We start from the raw sequence: 20,151 nt of genomic DNA on the forward strand, positions 1-20,151 counted from the left end.
AAGTTTGAATGTTTGAATGAATGAGCTAATTTGTGCTCAAAAGGTGCAGATTAGCACATTTGTACAAGTTTATCCTCTTCCATGTCATACAATCTTACTCATTAGGTGAAATTTGCCTGGTCATTATAGAATTGAAGATGTTCCAAATATTCTACATATACTATTCTATAATATAATACAAATACTTACATACTCATCAATACTGGCTTAAAAAATTAGTTTGAAAATTTAGCTTGTGTTGAGATTATTTTCTCAATTACTGTTTCTAAGTTAAAGAAAATACAAATACTTTCACCACTACGACTGCTAATGCTATGGCAACATTAGTACTCTTACAACTACCTTTGTTATTACTACTCCTCTGCTTCTAGACTTCTAATTACCATAAAAATCCCACCAGGATCTCACAAATATCAGACATGCCCACCATCTAAATACCAACTCTGCTTGTCAGACTTGGCTCTTAATCATTTTCACGCCTCTCTCAAATGACCACTTTGGAATTACGCCATATATTCATGCATATTACGTGAGGTGAACATGCTGTCAAGCTGACCTTTCATCAAGCGCAACATTCCCAATTCACCCGACAAAAAGGCATGGCATGGATTCAGGACTCACTAAGTTTTCATTTAATTGAGGAAAGCAATGCTGCAAAAAAAAAAAAAAAAAAAACTGTATTTCCTGGAAATTTAATTTCGTTTGTTTTCTTGTCAGAGCACAGAAGTTTCCCAGGCTGACAGAGGAGTAAAATAGTGCAGAAAATTTGAAAATGACAATGAGCTGAGTCACAGTGAACGGAGATGTGATTTGCTGGGGGGAATACAGCATCTCTTTTCTCTCCTCCACCACCTCAGGGATGGCCTCAGGATGTTGCTGCCATGGAAACCAAGCTATAAACAGAAAGGGGTTGAGAAGGCTGATACTGAAAGTGATTATTTGCCATACTAGCAGCAGATGACAATGGCAATTGGGCATCTGCTCCTGGACACCTTGTTATTAAATATACTGTGGTTATTCACGGTCCCCAGAGGATGATGCTTTAAGATTTCATTGACCTCTTGACCTTTCCTCTCGCACCATCATCAGGCCAGGATTTATACTATTATACACAAAAAATGCCAAAATCTTATTGGAAGATTATGATTAAATATACTGAGCACATTTATGCTCCCCATAACATTAGTTCTCAATTTAAGGCCATTTTAGAGCAGTCTCAGTACAAAAACGTCAACTTTGCACAGAAGATGTTTCACTCTAATTGCCAGGATTGTAATGAAACCACAATCATACGTTTACACTTATGTTTTATTGGGGATAAAAACCTTTAATTTCAATGACCTCATGAGCTTTCCTCTAGTGCCACCCTGAGGAGAAATCTCACATGGTTCGCCCCACTAGTAAAGCTGTAAGAATAGCAATAGTTTAGCATGTTCTTCTTTTGAACCCTTGAATTCTTTGAATTCAAGGGTTAGGGTTAGAGTGAAGATGATGAAGCTGATATTTGATTCTAAATTCTAATATCAATAACCATAAAGCCCCAAATACCATGTCATTACACCAAACTGGAATTATCTCTCAGGTCAGACATTTGAAATAAAACTAGTTGTGTTGAAGGGGGAATATTACATGTTCTGCATGACCAAAAGTAATTAGTCCCAATGAAGGGAAACTTAATTCTGCAGCATACAGTGATATTATAGACATTAGTATGTCTCCATCTTCATGTCAACAGTTTGTGTTTGTCCCTTCCCTGTTTCCACATGACAATACCACTGTGCAAATGCTTTCCCCAGTTTGCTGTGGGAGAACTTGACTGGCCTGCACAGAGCCCTGACTTCAACCCCATCCAACACCTTCAGGCCCTCTGAGACCTTCTGAGCCAGGCCTAATCACCCAACCTCAGTGGCCAACCAGTTTGTGGCAAATTACAGCAGAGCCAGCAGGCAAATGTCATCCTCATTTACAACTTACAACAAACTTCACTTTTTAACTTGTGATACCTCCCTTTATTTGCGTTGCTAGTCGGTCCCGCATCGTCTGGAATCCCACGATGCTTTACTAAGTGATTTGCTTGTGTCCCGTCGAACATGGGTTCACAGCAATGCTCTTGTGTCTGAATGGGAGCAAATCCCTGCAGCTGGGCCATAGCTTGGACTTGAGGTCATGAGTCGAAATCCCCCAGTCAACCCATCTATGTTTCTCTAAATATTTTTAATTTGGGAGAATTGTTCATAGTTAATTAATTCAATTGGCTATTCAGTTAAATTTTCTGCAACTTTTATTTAAATGGAGCAGGTCATTCATGGAAATTCCTCTGGAAATGATCTTATAAACTCAACTCAGCTAAACTCTAGCTAAGATAACAAGATAATAAGTCTACATTGTGACCATAGAATTTTAAGGCTCTATCTAACGTTTTTGGCAAAAAATTGTTATTGACATTTTGTGTACGTTTGGTTTTTGATTTCTGCTTGACTGACCCTAAAATTTGACAAAGGAAAATGTTCTATCTCAAATCAAATCAGTCTCAAATTCGGTGCTATAAGGTTCCATCTGCAAAGCACTAATCAGTGCTCAGAATGTAGACAGGAGAACCAGTCAGGTTGCGCCTCTTTACCATGTGACCTCACTGCTCTGTGACTGTGGTTAAAGGAACTGAAAAGATTATGAAATGTTGCTCAATCTTAAGTTTTGAAACCTCCAAATTGATTAGTTTATCAAAATAATAACACATGACACTGATACAACTGAGCTGAAAGTCAGTTTTTTATCTTGTTTGAACTCAGTGAGAAGCAGATTTTTATCTTTAGCTACCATGCTGGTGAGCTAGCTTGCTGAGTTTAATCACACAGTTGTTAGCAATGGTTAATGTTATTATTAGTGACTTAAGTTACTAGAAATGAAAGCCAAAATGATAATATGTAAGAACATGAGATAGCTGCTGAGGCTAAAACTACCTGCTGCTACCAACAAGGTTCTGAAATGAAGAGCAAGAGATAGGAGATATCAGCAAATTTAATGGTGAAACATTTTAAATGTTTTTTTCTAATTGTCTTTGATTACTGTAATTTTGTTGTTGGTAATACTTTATGAAATTTATCATCAGTTCAAATCTGGCAGAGAAGACCAAAATTATAAATTTAAAACATGCAGCTTAACTGTTGTCTGTGCCCAAATATCTTAAATCATAACTCCCTTCAGCAGTTCATACATTGATTTTGTGTATTAAAACAAAATAACACTAATCTGTCTACTTTTTTTCAACAAAGTCACAGCTTTCTGTGAAGCCTCGGCAGATAGAAACTTATAATCCCAAGTTAGAAGGTTCTATCTGAAAATCACCTGATCATAAAAACCCCATTTTAAAATGTGATAGGATTATGATATCATATATTTAGAGCACATTAAGGGTGTCTGTTATTTTTGACAAATAAAATAGAACTGTAGTGTATATCAGTTTTGCTAGCTAGGATGTCAAAACTTTGAACCTCAATGACTCAAAACCGCTCGGAATGCAGATAGAACCTTATAATTGTTTTACATATAATTAGTACTAGATTACATAGCTCTTTCACTGAAGCCTCCAAGGAAATTATTTGGAAATAATGGACCTGTAAAGCAAACCATTATCTAATTAAATTCTGATGAATCCTATATTTATTTACTTTGTTGGCCAGGGAGTAGTCAGATATTAAGATACTGAGTGTAAGAACACTAAAATCAATGTGAAATACCACAAGGTTGCTAAAATCCCCAGATAATAAACAAAGGACATAACCTCAGTACCCTCCATAGTAGCCACAGCCCTGCCCTGCAGGAAGCTTAACACCCATGCCTTTGAAATAATGGGGTGTAATAATCAGGTGTCCACATACTTTGTTCCATCAGAGGTAGATGACAAAACTGAATTGCTTTGTAGTAATATCAACATTCTTTGTGGCAAATCAATGAATCAACACAACAGTAGCAGCCATAGCTGCCATGACTAAAGAAAGCTAAGCAGAGAGAACTTCTTTCAGAGCTAGTGTTTTATTGTATCGTAGCCTGTTCTCCCTTATGGCCTAATCAAACTTTGCTGCAGCAGCAGCAGGAGCGGCAGCAGTGTTCCAGGTAGTTGTATGGATGTTATGGCTGGCTGGGAGAGCTATAACACATGCCGCTGCCATCTCAGTTTTGCCATTATAAAGTTGAGCCGTTAGAAGAGTCCCATTATGGTTATTGATTTGCTTGTTTGCTCCCTGCTTGGTGGAGAAACAGCACAAAGAGAGAGGTTGTTTCCTACCCCCTTTATATCCCATTCTCAAAAAGCAGACATGGTTAAGAACAGCGGGTGAGAGGGTCAGGGGGAGAGCCCACGAGAATTATATGGTAATATAAATGTTCTGCTGCATTGACTTTGCTCAGTAAGTAAGGCAATATGCTTTCCATACCAAAACAAGAGAATAAAAAGTTTAAAATGAAATACAATCCATGCTGAACCTCTTCAAGGACTGGAAACATATCTGATTTCTGTTTGCCCTCATTGTCTACCGTCACAGCTATCTATCCTCACTATCACCTGCGTAAATGGCAACAATGAGAAGGTGAGACTGTTTGCGGGTCAAGCCAAGATCTCATTTCCTATCACTGAGACAGAAAATCAAGCTACTATTAACCCCATAGTGAACCAGCTATGTCCACTTTACAACTTAATTAACGAAGGTGGCGGGATCAGCGACAATCAATTCCTCCCTTACAAGACCTGCAGGGCAAAGACACACACACACACACACAAACACACACATTCTTCAGATACTGATTCGTTGAGAGACCACCACCATAGTCTTTATGCTCATGCAGTCTATCTCAAATTATATGAGATATCAAAAATAATTGAAGACTCATGACCCAATTACTTTGGAAAAACTGGTCATAGCCTTGTATGGGTTGTATGTAAAGTACCATTCAACCTCATGTAATTCAAGCATAGAGGGAAAGAGCAAATACCTCAAATATAAGCTCAAATGTGTTTTGTAAGATGTATCACAGAGTTCAAAACTGTCGCGTGCATCAACCACTGGGGGCAGCAGACCTGCCTTGAGCAGCTACTGACAGGAATCATCACACATTGTTTTAATAAAGAAGACTAAATGAGACTGTCAGAAATGTTGTTGGCACAGTCATACTGAAGTCATGATCAAATGCTCTTCTGAATGACATGAAATGCATGCATGTACCAGCTTTCATCTCCTGCATCACATCCAGCACGTGCATGCATCGTTTCCAGAATGCAAATTCAATGTATTGTTAATGCTGACGTTAACTGGGACATCGAACTGGGATCTGATACAATGAAAATCTTATAAGTTGAAGTACAGAACCTGAGTGAATGCACCTAGTTCCTTTTGATCACTGTCGATATGAGTTCCTGTGTGTGTTAACTCTGAGCTGGGCCAGAGACCTCTCTCCCACTCAGTGCATGCTGATGAAGCCTCCAGCCACCGATGACGCTCGGTAGAAATAACTGTGTAAAGGAAATGAATGAGTTCACAAGCTACATATTTTACATTGTTATTTGCAGATTTTACCAATCATTCGTTTAACTGCTCATTTGTAATCTAGCACATGCAATTAACATATGAAAAAGCTGAGTTTTTGGTGGCCTGAATGCTAAACGCAGTGAATACACACTGCAGTGCTGTGATCCAGGCCAAACTGGTCCCAGTGTGTCTGTTGGATGGAGCTCTGGGGAGGCTTGGCAGCCTGTCTTCAGGCTGGCACACACTCTGACCCCTGGCATATGGTACATGTATCCAGCCTGCTGGCTTATTTGTCACCCGGTGACCTGGACTGCAATAAGTGCAAGGTTTGAACAAGGTCTTCTTCTCTGAGTAACAAGGAAGACATGACTTCTGCAGCCTCAGACGCTGTCAGTTCCATGAATAATGGAACATCTACAAATGCTAACAATACTCAGCTATACCTGAGCCTCAGTCTGCTTTTACACATTAACTTAGGTTTTATAATAAAACTTTATTTTTTTAATACTGTGAAATGCAGATGATCAATCTACAAGTTTTCCTCTAACGCATTTAGCCTTCAAAATAAGGAGAGCCAAATGTCTGATGTCACTTCCTGTCTGACTGCTATCATGGAGAATTTTTTATATTGGTCTTTCTGAAAAACTGAAATGTGCTCCTGGGGTTTACTATCCATAATATAAAGATAAATGAGTACCCAGTACAGTAGATGTACCGGTCACAAGTTAAATATAAATCAAGAAAGAACGTGGCAGCGTGGGTATCATCGTCATTGCATCATTTTCTCCTTCATCCATGGTATCCACCAACACTCTCTTCTAATGTCGTCGTTCCAACTAATTACATGTAATCTCTGCTGTCTGTGGACAACGTTTAGCTCTTCTTGTCCGATGTCATTATTCCAAAAATCAGCGACAAAAATGCAAGTTAATGTACTTTTCCATCCACTTACTGTTATGCAAATATTAGGAATTGGGCTCACTGAGATAAACAGTTGGTGGCACTAATACTCAGAGCCAAAGCTCAAATGATGGAAAAGCGTGTGGAAAATCCGATGGAAATATGACATTTTTGTTTCATGTATTCATTTGAGGAATGTTACAGTCTCCTCGTCGCTGCACACTGTTTCATCATCATTTATTCGCTAATTTCCATTTGCACTTTGTTGTATTTTCTTTTTTGCAATATTTCAACGTTCCAGCATTTCCACTCAGGCTTTTTTTAAAAAACATGAGACCTTTTAAACATCAGACATTTTGACATGCCATGGCAAGACATGTAACATTAATAACAAATACATTCCTTTTAGGTCTTAACCATTTCCAAGACTATGTCTGCTGGCTGTAGTCTGTATAGTATGTCTGTGATGCTGGCTCATTAGAATAACATACTGGCGACACTTAGTGGAACTGAGCCATCGTTAAGGAAATTACACCTGTGCTTTTCCTACAAAAAGATAAAATGTGTGCTGTGAAAAATGTCTTTTTATCACATACAGACATTGCCAAGAATTTTTTCAATTAGCTGCCTGCGAAAAAAAAATAATGTTTTCAGCCAGTTTCTCATTCTTCATTCCTCGGTGGTTCCCAACCCGTTGGCTGCAGACCAATACCAGGCCACTGAACATTTGCTACCAGGCCATGAAGAAATGTTAGTAAATAAATAAATAAATAAATAAAACATTATTTTGCAGAAAAGCTGATTATACATAAATTAAAAGTTATTGTAGACTTTTTTTTCTATAGTTACCTTGAAGCTGGTGTAGTTTGTGCTGCATTTTTTCTCTTTTTTCTCCAAAACAACAATGATTTTGATGATTCAGATTTTTATCTTGGTTAGGCCATCAGTATGCGAGGTAAACATTCCATTTTCAAAACCTTTGTGTTTTGGAATTTTCCATCTTTAAGGGTTACAAATTGGGTTGCACTGGGTCAAGCCTGGGCCCTCAGGTCACACTGTGAGCAGGAAGGAGACATATTCTCCTCTCCTTGAGACTCCAGCTGTCTGTGATGTTTTAGGGAAAGCAGAAACCTCTCTGATAAAGGGTAAATCAGCATTGCCATGGTTACCAAGGTCGGAGGAGGCTTTCCTCGACACACACAGATAGCTGGAAGTTCCATGCAACGTGACCTAAACTGACACGAGTGAAATGCAGTTCTTTGTTTAGAATATTGAATATATTTAGGCTGATAAAGACTAGGACTCAGACCAAAAGAGGACAGAACGGAAAGAGACAGCATCTCAGTTGCAGATGACATCGATGTTCGCTGTTTCAGTTCTCCTTGATCAAGTACTTCAATAACCATTTTCAGCTTACAGACATCAAAGGCTCGTGTCCACTTTTCTCCACTGAGGTGCTGACCATCACTCAAAATATCCACAACAATTAGCATACACGTACATGAAATCTGTGTGAGAATATTATTGTACTGTAGTGCTGCTGATAGTCTATCTAAGTAACCACAACAACATAAAGCCTGTTCTGTTTTCCATCAGGACATTGTCATCAGAGTATACTGATGCAAGAAAATACAAATCTAATGAAAAAAAAGGGCGAGGTAAGAGGGGACATCTGAAATGAAACTGTCCAGAAGAGGACGGGAGCCAGCAGAAGAGTAGAGGAAGTCTTTTTGGTCTTACCAGTGCTGTCGTCGTAAACCACAGTGACCGTCTTCCACTTGAAGAAGTGGACCAGGTCCAGGATGGCCCGGCTGAGGGAGGAGAAGTCTGGATAGAGGCTGACGTAGAAGACATCTCTGTTGTCTGATACCTGGTGCTTCCACTTGGTCTGGATGTGGGGCACCCCCAAGGCGTTGCAAATGGACTGGACCGCGTTGGCAGAGGAACTGTGAGAGGGACCAAAGATGGCCGCCACCCCCAGAGAAAGCTGGTCACAGGCTAGATAGGAAGAAAAAAAAAAAAACAAAACCATATGACTGCTAAGCTCCCTCCTACTGAGCTACAGCATATGTTCATAATGAGCAGTGGGCCATTCACTTCCTACAGAGCAATGTAGTGTTTTTAGTATATATATATATATATATAATTATAAACCTGGTGATATTTTCTCTTTATATTCTCTCCTTGTTATGCAGAGCCATGTGCACAGCCAAGCCAATAATGAATCTATCATATTAACAAATATTGTGTGTGTCAAAGCCTGATATATCTCATTCTTCTGTGCCATAGAGTATCAGTATTGTGCAAAAAAACTATTAAAAACACATCAATGAGTCACACTGTTGCACTGGGTGACATGTTCCTTCATTACCATGAACTAGCACACTGTAGTTGATTTTGATTCAGTTCCAGAAATACTAACTAGAGCCCCAAAAGTGGATTAATGCACCTTAACATGTGTCCCTAACAAATGCATTATTTCCTCTTTTCAAGTCGTGTTTGATCAAAACTTATATCAAATTGTTAGCTTGTTAGATTATGCTTGCATGCATAATAGTCTCCTTTTCATCTGGAAAAAAAATATGTGCATATATTGGTATCGGCATCGGCAATCAGCCACAATGAGTTGGAAATATCGGCATATCAGCAAAAAATTCAATATCGTGCATCCCTATTTATTATGTAATCACTGAAGAAACAAAGGTATGTGTCTACATACATTTGTGTACAAACTACTGTACTTTAGTGTAATGCTCCAGCATACCATCATCATTTAGACAATACTATGCTTCCAACTTTTACTGTTTCCATAAAAGAGACTTAACAATCCATAACCTGAACCTCCGGGAACTTGCAGGAGAAAGGTTGCTGGTTCTGTCTTGCTTTTCAATTGTATTTTACCAATCCACAAGTTTCAGATACACATTATTGAAAAGATGACGCCGCTTTGAACATACAGTACTTCATTACAAAGGCGACAGCATGACAGACATATGTCCAAATGTGCTCTCCATGGGTTCTGTATGTACATCGGTTCTCCTCACCGATGTACACAAAGTAGTGAAATAGTGGTTACTACTACCATATGTTGTTGTTTTTCTTTCAGTTTAGATGTGACAACACATCTGCTTGAACAATTATGTGTGACAGCTGCTTGACCAATCATGGGTGAAAGACCTGGGAGCGCCTCCCCTCATGACTACCTGTAAGGTTATTAGTTCCGCCTCCTGAAGGGTGCCAAAATCTAGCTCCCAGAACTCCGAAGTGGGCCAGGGAGCAAGGAAACAAAAGGCAGAATCCAGGACGATGACTACAAATGAAGCAAAGCCTGCAACCCCCTGCAGCCTCCACTCACATGGCATGCTCCCCTAACTGTAAAATATATCCAACGCACCCTTACGATCATGGCGGCATACTCAAGCAGTCAGTGCTTTGCTGCGTGCCTGCTGCCACACTGCCCACACAAGTTATGCTGCTGCCATTCTTACAGCGTTTCAAGAGCCCCACCTTCACCCCAGCATCCACCTGTAGGCCCTAGGGAGGAAGTTAGTACCGTCATTCCCTGCTGTGCAGAGCCTAGACGCCAAAGATCAATGGCAAACATTTTCTACCTTTATATATCTACTCCACATGAACTGGCTGACTGAAGTTCAGTTATAGGTTGCTAAGTCATAGTTATGGAAACACACCATTTGTGTCAAAATTTGTGTTTGTCCCTTTCCTGTTTCAACACGATAATGCTGCCGTGCAATAAGCCTGCCTGCATATATTAATGACCTCAAACACATGCAACACCTTTGACTGTGAGCCAGGCCTTATCACCCAACATGGACCTCACTGATGTTCTTTGTGGTTGAATGGCAGCAAATCCCAGCCCATGGTTTCAGAATGAGATTTTTGGACATGTAGTGTACAATATGTATATATACTGCACTGTAAATATGTTATATTGAGAATGATTATACAACCTCCAGTATAATAAAGGTCCACAATATAAAGCTTATGCAGAAATAAAGGTATGACTCAGATCATTTCCAGCTTGCTTTCATGAAATTGCGCTCAGTAGACATACAAACAACTGCACATCTTTGTATTAGCTCGACTGTGCACTCTAATCACCTTATTTGATATAAGGGAGTTGGCAAAATCACTGAGACAGGATATAATGGCCTGTAATTGATAAGAGACTTGAAATGTCAGCCTGATACACACACAAAACTGATAGATTATAGCACTTTATTGGCTGTCTCTGGGGGCCAAACAGGTCTTTGAATTACTGCCGCTGAGTCATTACCTGGAACCAATCAATTCCCTCTGTTTACGTTTGAAGTGCTCAGCCATTTCTCCCTTGCCTGATTATAATTGTCACAATTTAAGCCACTGCAGCTTGCAAGCCTCGAACATTTACAATGCAAAACAGCTATGGCATAGCATATGTGCACACACATTCACTCACACATATAAATACACACACACACACACACACACACACACACAGCAGCCGTAAGCATGCCAATACTGGAGGCAGAAATTCACAAATGCAGAATACCTTTTCTGGAGGCTTCGAAGCTGTCATAGATGTTTATCCTTTGGATGTCGTAGGTGAGTGTGGTGTTTGGCAGTAGGGTTCTGTTCCTGTTGATTGTGTTTAAAGCAAATTTAAAGGCTAGTTCTTCGGCACCTGACGGACCACTTTCAATGGACTCAAATATCCCCCCTGTCAAAGAAAGAGACACAACTGATTAGTGATTGATGAGAGTGGAGTTCTTTTAAATGGAAATGATTTCACCATGTGACTTGCCACAAATCATGATCACATGGAGCCATTTCATTGGAGTTGGAAAAAGCATCTCAATCAGAATAAACAGGTTTATTCAGAAACAAATTCACTTTCAGTAATCATATTGACCATTGAAGACATGGTATTTACACACTCTCTTATCGCTGTAAACAAAAAGGGACTGGATTCCCACAGAAATTCAAGGCACGCTACTTTTTTGAAGTACAAAAAGTTAAAAAGCATTTATTATTGTGGCTACATTATTTTTTAAAAAGCGCATCAACCACACACCAGTCAAACAATCACACACACAGTGACCAGTATTGGGCAAATTACTAGAAAACTGTTACTCACGTAATTGCATTTCTTTACTTATTACTCTACAGCAGAAGTAATTAATGCATAACCTTACATTACTTTCATTACTCAGCAGAGCTCCACTGAGCATGCCTTCCATCAATTCTAACTCAACAACATGACATGGCTTCAGCCAATTCTTCATTTTTTTGCACACTTTTCACTGAATTTTTGTCACTAACTCACCCATCTTTCTAGATCCTGTTATTCTCCATCCGACAAGCAGTAGCCTTTAATGTGTTCTCACCAGTTCCACAACCACCTGCACACCTGCTTCCGATTCTTTAATTAGCCTTCTAATATATATGCCAGCCGGAGTTCAGTGCTCTGGTTGGATCCACATGCTAACGTTAGGCTAACGTTAGCTGAGAGGCTAGCGGAGCGTTAGCTGCAGCATGACCGGAAGGAAGCACAGCCAGCTAGCCTCTGCTAGCCTCCCAGCTAAGGTTAGCCCCGGCTCTCTATGTGGATCCAACCGGAGCACCAAGTCCCGGTTTATTATTCAGGTTAAAGTGGGAAGAAGCAGCGGGTCTGACGGGCAGCTTGAGTGAAGTAGAGCCTGCAGACGAAGTACCGGGACCGTCAGTGAGAAACAGTCCGTCGGGGGGATGCTATGCTCGGCTGCACAGATAGGAAACACCTCGACTGACAGGATGTATCACTCTGTTTGGGGGGGAGGGGGGAAACATGGATATCTCGTAAGAGCTGGATACCGGACTACAAATGGCGCCCTTTCACTCCTGTAGAAATTGCTCGCCTGGCGCTTAAAAAAAGTTTCTAGCTTCCGGGTTTGCTTCCGTGTTGTGCGGCCCACTGAATATGCGTAGTAGTGTTTCCCCCGCTGGCCCCGCCCGCGAGCTCCCGCTCCGCCCTTGAACTTTACATTGTGATGACATCACAGATTTTTAAATCGCTTTTCTCGGCTCGAGGAAAGTTTTACAAATATAAAACCTCCATGACTCAAAAGTTCATAATAGAAAGAGTCATAATTGCTGTTGCTTGCAGTTCGAGGTGTCCTGTCAACAGTTTTACAGACGTCTGTTTCACAATGGTGGTCTATGGGGAAAATCCTTTTCGGGCTGTAGGGGGATTTCTCGCTCTGTGGTGTATTCATCCTCTTTTGGCAGAAGCTAGCCACCACCTCCTGCGACAAGCTAACACATTCCAGCAAACAAGCAGTCCCCTCAAATTTTCAAAGAACAACTGTTGCAATCTACTACTCTACCTGTTACTGAAAAAATGCTGCACATTACTGTAACACTTGATGTAGTAACATGTAACTGCCAGATATTTCAAGTGAAACTATAACAAGAATTTGAACAGTATCCGGCTCCCTCATTATTGCCACACAATGAATGAACACTGTATCAAAAACAATAATAATGAGAATGTTAATAATGAGTAAAGAGAAACTTTTCCCTATTACTATTTTTAGAATACACTCCACTCCTGCACATACTTTCCCTCTTCATTCGAGTGAAAGATGTTCCCTTGGGAAGATCTCATTGATGAATTGATTGCCTTTTATGAGGGCTCTCTACCACGTTTCTGAGTGGTGCATCTATCAAAAGAGAACCATGTTGGAGCAAGAGATGTTGACTGGTTTGGGTAAAATAAATAGATAGCTTGCCTTCTGTTCAATCATTCTAGTGGTAGTATACTCTGATTGCTTCAGTTTCCAAGCACTTAGTGCAGGTCCAGTTTAGCCATGGTACTGTAGAGAAGAAGCCAGTCAGAGCTGTGGCAAATTGCAAACTCAAAAAGACCTGATTCCAACTGCAAAAAGTTTTATCAAGTGTAGCCTATCTATAGCTTCAGATTGCATTGCTACTGAATGTCTTGGCTGGAAATGTCATATTTTGTTATTTTCAGAAATGCCTTCATTTGGCATGTCAGTGGTGCAACCCTGTGTCTTTACATTACATGTTTAAACTACCACATTGTTTTGTCACTGCAGACTTTTTTCATATTAAATCAAGACCATGATCTTTCCCTAACAGGCAGCAATAGGAGGGTGTGTGAATCGTGCAGTGGAGGATTTTGAGTTGTTTAAAGGCAGTAATGAGTAATGTAACATTACTTTTGCTGTGATGAGTAAAGTAATGCAATGACTTTTACAATGAGTAACGTGTAATCAGTAATTATTACAATATTCAAGTCACTTTCCCAACACTGCAGCATTCTGTATCTTTTTATGAACACATGCTTTTACCTTTGACTTTTTACTTTTTTAAAAACAAACAAGTTATTCATCTTTTACACTGATAATCCAACCAGAAGAGCCTCATGTTCAACAGTCGATCATTTAATGTTATCTATGCAGAAAATGGAAAAAGGTAAAAAAAAACACATAGGCTCAGGATCTCCACTAATCAAGTTTTTAATACCCTGACACAGTGTATGTAAGAAAGAGTCATATAATAGCAACGGGATCCAGGGAATACTCAATATAATAACAATACTAGATCCACTGTGAGGCACTGTAAATGCGTTTTCTTCAAAAAGCCAGAGAAGTGTGTTTAAAAGTGCAGGCTTCTACAGCTACAGCCCTCTAGTGAATAGTTCTGACAGCCGGCAGATGAATGGACAGAGAGAATGCCTGGAGAGTTGGGGGTGGGGAGGGTCGGGTTCTTAGATCAATGTACTCTGATTGGCCAGCGATTCAATCAATCAAGCCCTTGGGGAGCAGTGGAGAGCAACGGTGAGAGATTGAAGTGTTTTGTTTGGGTTAGCCCTATGGCCTGGCCCTGCTGGCTCAGTGTCAGTCAGAGGGAGCCCAGACTCCATGCCTTATTTACTCCAACTACAACCCTCTGCTGTAGGACCCTCTTCAAGTCTAGATATAATCCATACACACCGCTGCACAAGTACTGCGGGTACCTCCTGTCACAAGTGATTACCACAGGACAGGGTGAATCTGATCAATGCTCCCTTACAATGATTTCACCAGTGGACTCTTTAGAAATGCTCTTTTTCCAGGGGAATTTATTTTGTCTGTGTGCTGGAGCTTAAAGCAAACATCTAAACAGAGAGACCACTGACAGTAGCAGCAGCAGCACTGTCGAGAAGTTTCTTCCTTCATTAGTATTCACCTCATGGGAGAGCCCTATTTTGCATGCCATAATGAGTTTGAAGGAATTAATAAGCATCAGTTAAGCGGGATGTACTATAATTGGAAAGCTGAGCATTTGGAATGGGTCTGTTCACACACGAGAAGTGCTGTTTTCCTGCTGAGAATCTCTACAGTTCCATTGAAAGGAATCTGGCCTGTAAGTGTGGAGATGAATCACTGCAGAGAGGTGAATCAGTGTTAGAGAGGTGACTGTCTAAGTAGGTAAGTTTGAATATGAATATATATGGAGTCTAATGAGAGTTGCTGGCTTGTCTGCATGGACACAGAGATATGGAATAAGTCCTCTGAAGTGAGGACATTTTGCTTGTTCTCATCTTAATGAGAGTTAGTCTGGGATTGGGACTGGGATTAGTTTTAAAATCCCAAATTATAATATTCCAAACTCCTCTTTAGAAATTCTATTCCCAAGTTCTGGCAATACAAATGTAACAGTTTTCAACAACATCCCGATAGATCATTTCTCATTGTTGTCAACTTTGCAATCAATGGGCCTTTTTCACAAATATTTATCTCTTTTATCTTACAAATAAGAGAGAAATATGAGAGAAAGAGGAAAACGCAACATCTGATTCATGAAATGTGTGCAATGAACAATAAACATAATAATATTAATGCAAAAACAAAGTAAAATACTGGACTGGCTTATCACCTATATGGCCAGTAAGCTTATGGAGATCAGGAGAACGTTGCTGGGGGAAAAGTTGTATTGGCTGCTCTGCTGTCACCACAACCCTGACCAGAATAAACTGATAGGGATGGATGGATAAATGGATGGATGGATGGATGGGTGGACAGACGGAATGACAGCTGGATGGATAATCAACTAGAGGTGAGGCAGGTCTAGTGAAACACTGTCCACAGCCGGGCAGGCTGATCTCTGGTGGGCAACCAGCGTGTATATTGCTAAATCCACACCTACATCACATTTGTGGAAGAGAAAATAGAAGCAGTGTGATTTAATAAGACAAATGTCTTAGTAGACATCTTAGTAGCATAGTATTATATTTACAGGAGCAGGGCATCTGGACAAAACTAATCTCAAAGCCTAAGATGGACACACGCAGTGGATACAGGACTCATGGAAATATTCATAAACATATTTGCTAAACCACAAAAGGTTACAACTGAACATAACTGCAAAGTGTTCAGTCTGTATTTCATTATTTTCTTTACATTATCAAATAAAACATACAAAGTCATGATTCATGATTCATGTTTTTAGGCAACTTAAAGCACTTGGTTAAGATTGTTTCTGCCCCAACCACCTTCCTATGACCTGCATGCTATATATTAACAATAACACTGCACTCCCCTCACTCAATGATTGTTGCCCTGAACATAATCTAGGCAGCAATTATGTTTTCTACAAAATGTATTTGACAATACATAAGTGTAACATGTAGGAGTAGTCCCAACCACACTGTAAATGTTGCTCTTAGCTGGGAATATGATGACAATCAGAAAACACTGATGGATCCTATGGTAATTCTGTTTTTGTTTGTATGTACAAAGAAAGATCAAATCTGTGTGTATATGTTACATGAATGAAGCCTGTGGATCCACTGAGGTGATAGTAACAGAGAAGTAGTATGTTTGTAGTGTGCTTGCTTGGTTCACAGGAGTCACAGCCTATCACAACAGCTGTTTTGGTTGCTGCTCTCTTGTTGGATCTCAATTACTGTTTCTATCTCCAATAACATACAAGATAGCAGAAGATGGTAAACCCAAATCCAGACTTGAAATAGTCCTTTCAGAAACCCGTGGTGATGTAACTGATGCTAAATCTGTGTGTTATGATCTTACAATTCCAGCATATTTACAATAAATGAAGTGGTTGGTTAATGAGCACCAATAGCAACTATGGCTGAACAGATAAAGAAAAGAATGCCTCCTATAGAAACTCAGACTTTATCAACAGAAAATTCAACATCACAAATAAGCACTTTAGAAGGCTTAAAGAGTGATTTAACAGTCAGTTACTCTTATGTGTGTATGTGTGTGTGTGAATAAACCTCCTAAGGTATCAGTCCTGCCTGACCCAGAGCCAGAGAGCAGTGATCAGTCAAGAGAGAAATCCATCAGCACTTCATCAATCTGATCAAATGACAGTGGACACACAGTGACCACAGCACTCGCCACCTTCCTCACTTATCCCAAGGATTTGCTGAAGCATAACAATCGCAACAGGCAGAGTATGCACTGGAAATTAAATATATACTATGAAAACATTGCCTCCATGATTGATCAGAGAGAGTACTTAAGCAATAAGCCACTCAGGGCCAAGCGTTGCAGTGATTTCAAAAATGTTAAGAGGTGTTGTTAGGCAGGACTCCAAGTGGAGGAAAACATTCTTAGCTGCTCAAAAATCACCAATAATGACAGCCCTAGGTAACTGATGGCTGTTATAAAACAGATTTAAAACACCAATGTACAGTAATTAATAAAAGGACACAAATATTAAAGAATTCTTTAGTAAGTATTAAGTCAATGTCATTTGTCATTTGAGTAATATAGAATGCATTTCTTAAGTATTGTTGTACATTACAACTTTAAAGAATTATATTAGATATTTTACATTGTGTGAAAAAACACAGCCCTCTTATTGATTTGAAATGGGGGTCACACACCCCCACCAACGCAGCCCCTGGTGCTGTTTTAACACAGGGCTGTTTTCAGTCTGAACAGCTACCACTTTCATTGCTCTACATTTCAGAGTGAACTACTGTACACTATTCACATTTCTCTGCTGGCTACAGTTAACTTAAGTTAAAGTTCATTTGCAGATAAAGATCTTACTATTATTTACATCAATTATTTAAGCCAGTGTACAAGGTCATTCTTCATAACAGGTAATTTGGATAAATTAAGTGTTTGGTGTGTGTGTGTGTGTGTGTGTGTGTGTGTGATTTGGCAAGAATCATCACATAATACCTGCTGACTCTAGACATAGACTGATGCTTACGTAAGATACTTGGAATTCCAACTATGAAACAAATGACAGGAACTGGTTGAAACCCACACTACAACCATTTCAAATTTGGAAGTATAACAGAAATTTTGAAATGGAGAAAGTCAGAAACCTTAAGAATTTGAAATCAAGAACTGAATGTTTGAGATGATGGAGTAACTGGTTTAAATATGAAGCCCAACATTAAATTGTATAGAAAAGTAAATCATAAGAATTTTCCAGATCTAAAAATTACATAATAGAGGTACAGCCTTGACATGTACTAGATGTAATGGACTTTCACAATTCATAAATGATGAAGATAATGATTACGATTTTAAGATTTGTCTTCTTTTTTCCTTTTCTTTTTGGTGATAATTTAGCTCAAGTAGTAAAAAAATAGGTGCAGAATGAATAATAGAAAAAATTTTAAAAAAGCAAAATTAGACTTGGAAGACTGAGTTGATCATGAAATAAAATGAAAAAGAAGCAGTTGGAAATTTAACTTGTGCTTGTAAAGTATAAAAAAGGAAAATGTGTGGACACATGCATCTGTCCGGTGAATTACACACATAGGTGTCATGACTCACCCCCAATACATACTGTATCTGTGCAAGCGTGCCTTATTCATTTCTGAAGTAGCAGTGTTTAACATGGATATACATGTTATGGGTGGCACTAGTAACCCGGCAAATAATACTTATTTTGTATTTTCCATATTTATATACCAAAAGAGAGGCTGGTGTTGCTCTGATGTTAGTATGCTGGCTTGATATGAAACTCTCACTGAAGTGTTGTCACACTGGCTTTACAAAGTTGAAATGATTGTCATTCTGACTTGAAAACAGGTAAATAGAGACACATGACTTTCTGTTATCATTGACAGCAGACAATACCTTCATGTTTGCTTTGTTGTTGTATCATATTTGTTTGACTTATTCCAGACAGTAACTTGCTTGGATCTTTAGATTGAGGAATTTATATCAACATGACATCTGCAGTCTATCGGAGTGTTTCAGTCTTTTTTCCAAGTCTAGTTTTTTTAATAAGATATGGATTTGAGGGAAAATTACAGTATTACATAGTTCCAGAGTGATTGCACCTATATATATTAAACCAGTGATCATGCAGTCACATGCCTGTTAAGTATTTGTGACAAATAGGGGTCTGTAGAATATAACATTCCTGTGGTATCTAGAGAGCCCAGTGACTGACAGGTGCCCTGAGCCACATAATATTGAATTTCTGGTGGCTCAAAGACACAACAAACAGTGTTGAGACTAATCCATTAAGTCCTTGTCCTGTCTGTATGGACACATGTCCTGTAAGCAGACAGCCATGTCTTAATCAGGCCATGCATCAAACCCTTTTCCCACCCCACACTCCTCAATCGATTGAACCCCCTCAGAAGTTATAAATTATTAATGATGACACTGGTAGTAGCACTGATGTCAAAACAATCATTACAAGCCTAAAGAACCGACAGAGCTTGCCAGGGGGATACTGGCATTAGCAGAACTCTGTACTTCCTTTTCAGGAGCACTTCATGTTACACAAGAAAGTACAACACTGTCAGTGGTACAGCACAGAGACAATGAATCACTGTGGGTCTTAGGGAAAAGACAAAAACCACACCTGCAGCTGAAATCATCTGATCCATTAATTTACTTCCATTGGAGATTGGTGAAGTCCTCTGGTGACACACTGCACTATGAAAGTTTATCAAGACTCTTATTGAGCACCTTCAATGAAATGTTGTTGTTATTTAGCCAAGTCGTTAACAATGTCACACTTTAGCAATTAATCATTCTTAATCACCAACAAAGACTATGGAATGTAGATACATACTGTAGTTCTGCAATCTTTTGCAGTCTATTATGACAAAGTCAAGAACACATAGGGAAAAACATATAGTACAAGGGTAAGTATTGGTAAATAAAGTAAGAAAATGGCAGAAGAGGTTAGATGACAAGTCAGGAGATCACTAGTCATTAGGATCATCATTTGGGAACCATGTATCTCTGAACCAAATTTTGTGCCCACCCATAGTTGTTGAGATACAGTGTTTAAGTATGGACCAAAGTGGACTGATGTACCAAAGTACATTGCCATCCCTATAGCCACACCACCAGTGTGGCTATAGGGATGGTAAGTCAGAATCATCCAACCACTGCAGAAAACATGCCTATATCATACTGAAGGAAAAGAAATGAATTCATTTGCCTCAACCCCTGAATGGGCATTGTGAAGGAAATGTTTCCATTGTCAGACTCTTCTTTCAAACAAATTTGGTTTTCAGTAAAGATTGTTATTGCTTAAAGTAAGGTAATGAAAATGTGTTTTAGAGGCGTTTTAAGTCTTAAGCTCCGCTAGTGGCTCCCAAAGGCTATAATGTTCACTACACCCAATGTTTGGGGCTCAATGAACAACATAGTGATGATTTAGCTATTCTGGTAGGCTAAAAACATTTTGAAAATTAGTTTCATGGCTGGCTCTAGAATAGAAATTCATG

The 20,151-nt window shown here is 39.3% G+C and overlaps 1 protein-coding gene across 5 annotated transcripts in view; it reads right to left on the reverse strand.

Annotated features, from left to right (window-relative positions):
• grik2 (glutamate receptor, ionotropic, kainate 2) overlaps positions 1-20,151 on the reverse strand; it is a 288,725-nt gene that overhangs the window by 189,219 nt on the left and 79,355 nt on the right. For 3 of the 5 annotated variants that reach the window (XM_044359252.1, XM_044359253.1, XM_044359256.1), the window contains exons 3-4: positions 10,972-11,139; positions 8,163-8,420 (exon numbers count right to left, since the gene is read on the reverse strand). In XM_044359252.1, the coding sequence (XP_044215187.1) occupies positions 8,163-8,420; positions 10,972-11,139 (426 nt within the window). Of the gene's footprint in view, positions 1-8,162; positions 8,421-10,971; positions 11,140-11,556; positions 11,698-11,745; positions 11,956-20,151 lie in introns of those variants that run through there. The other 2 variants (XM_044359255.1, XM_044359254.1) reach the window with 2 other exon arrangements.

This window comes from Thunnus albacares, chromosome 8 (genome assembly GCF_914725855.1).
Source record: "Thunnus albacares chromosome 8, fThuAlb1.1, whole genome shotgun sequence".
NCBI lineage: Eukaryota > Metazoa > Chordata > Actinopteri > Scombriformes > Scombridae > Thunnus > Thunnus albacares.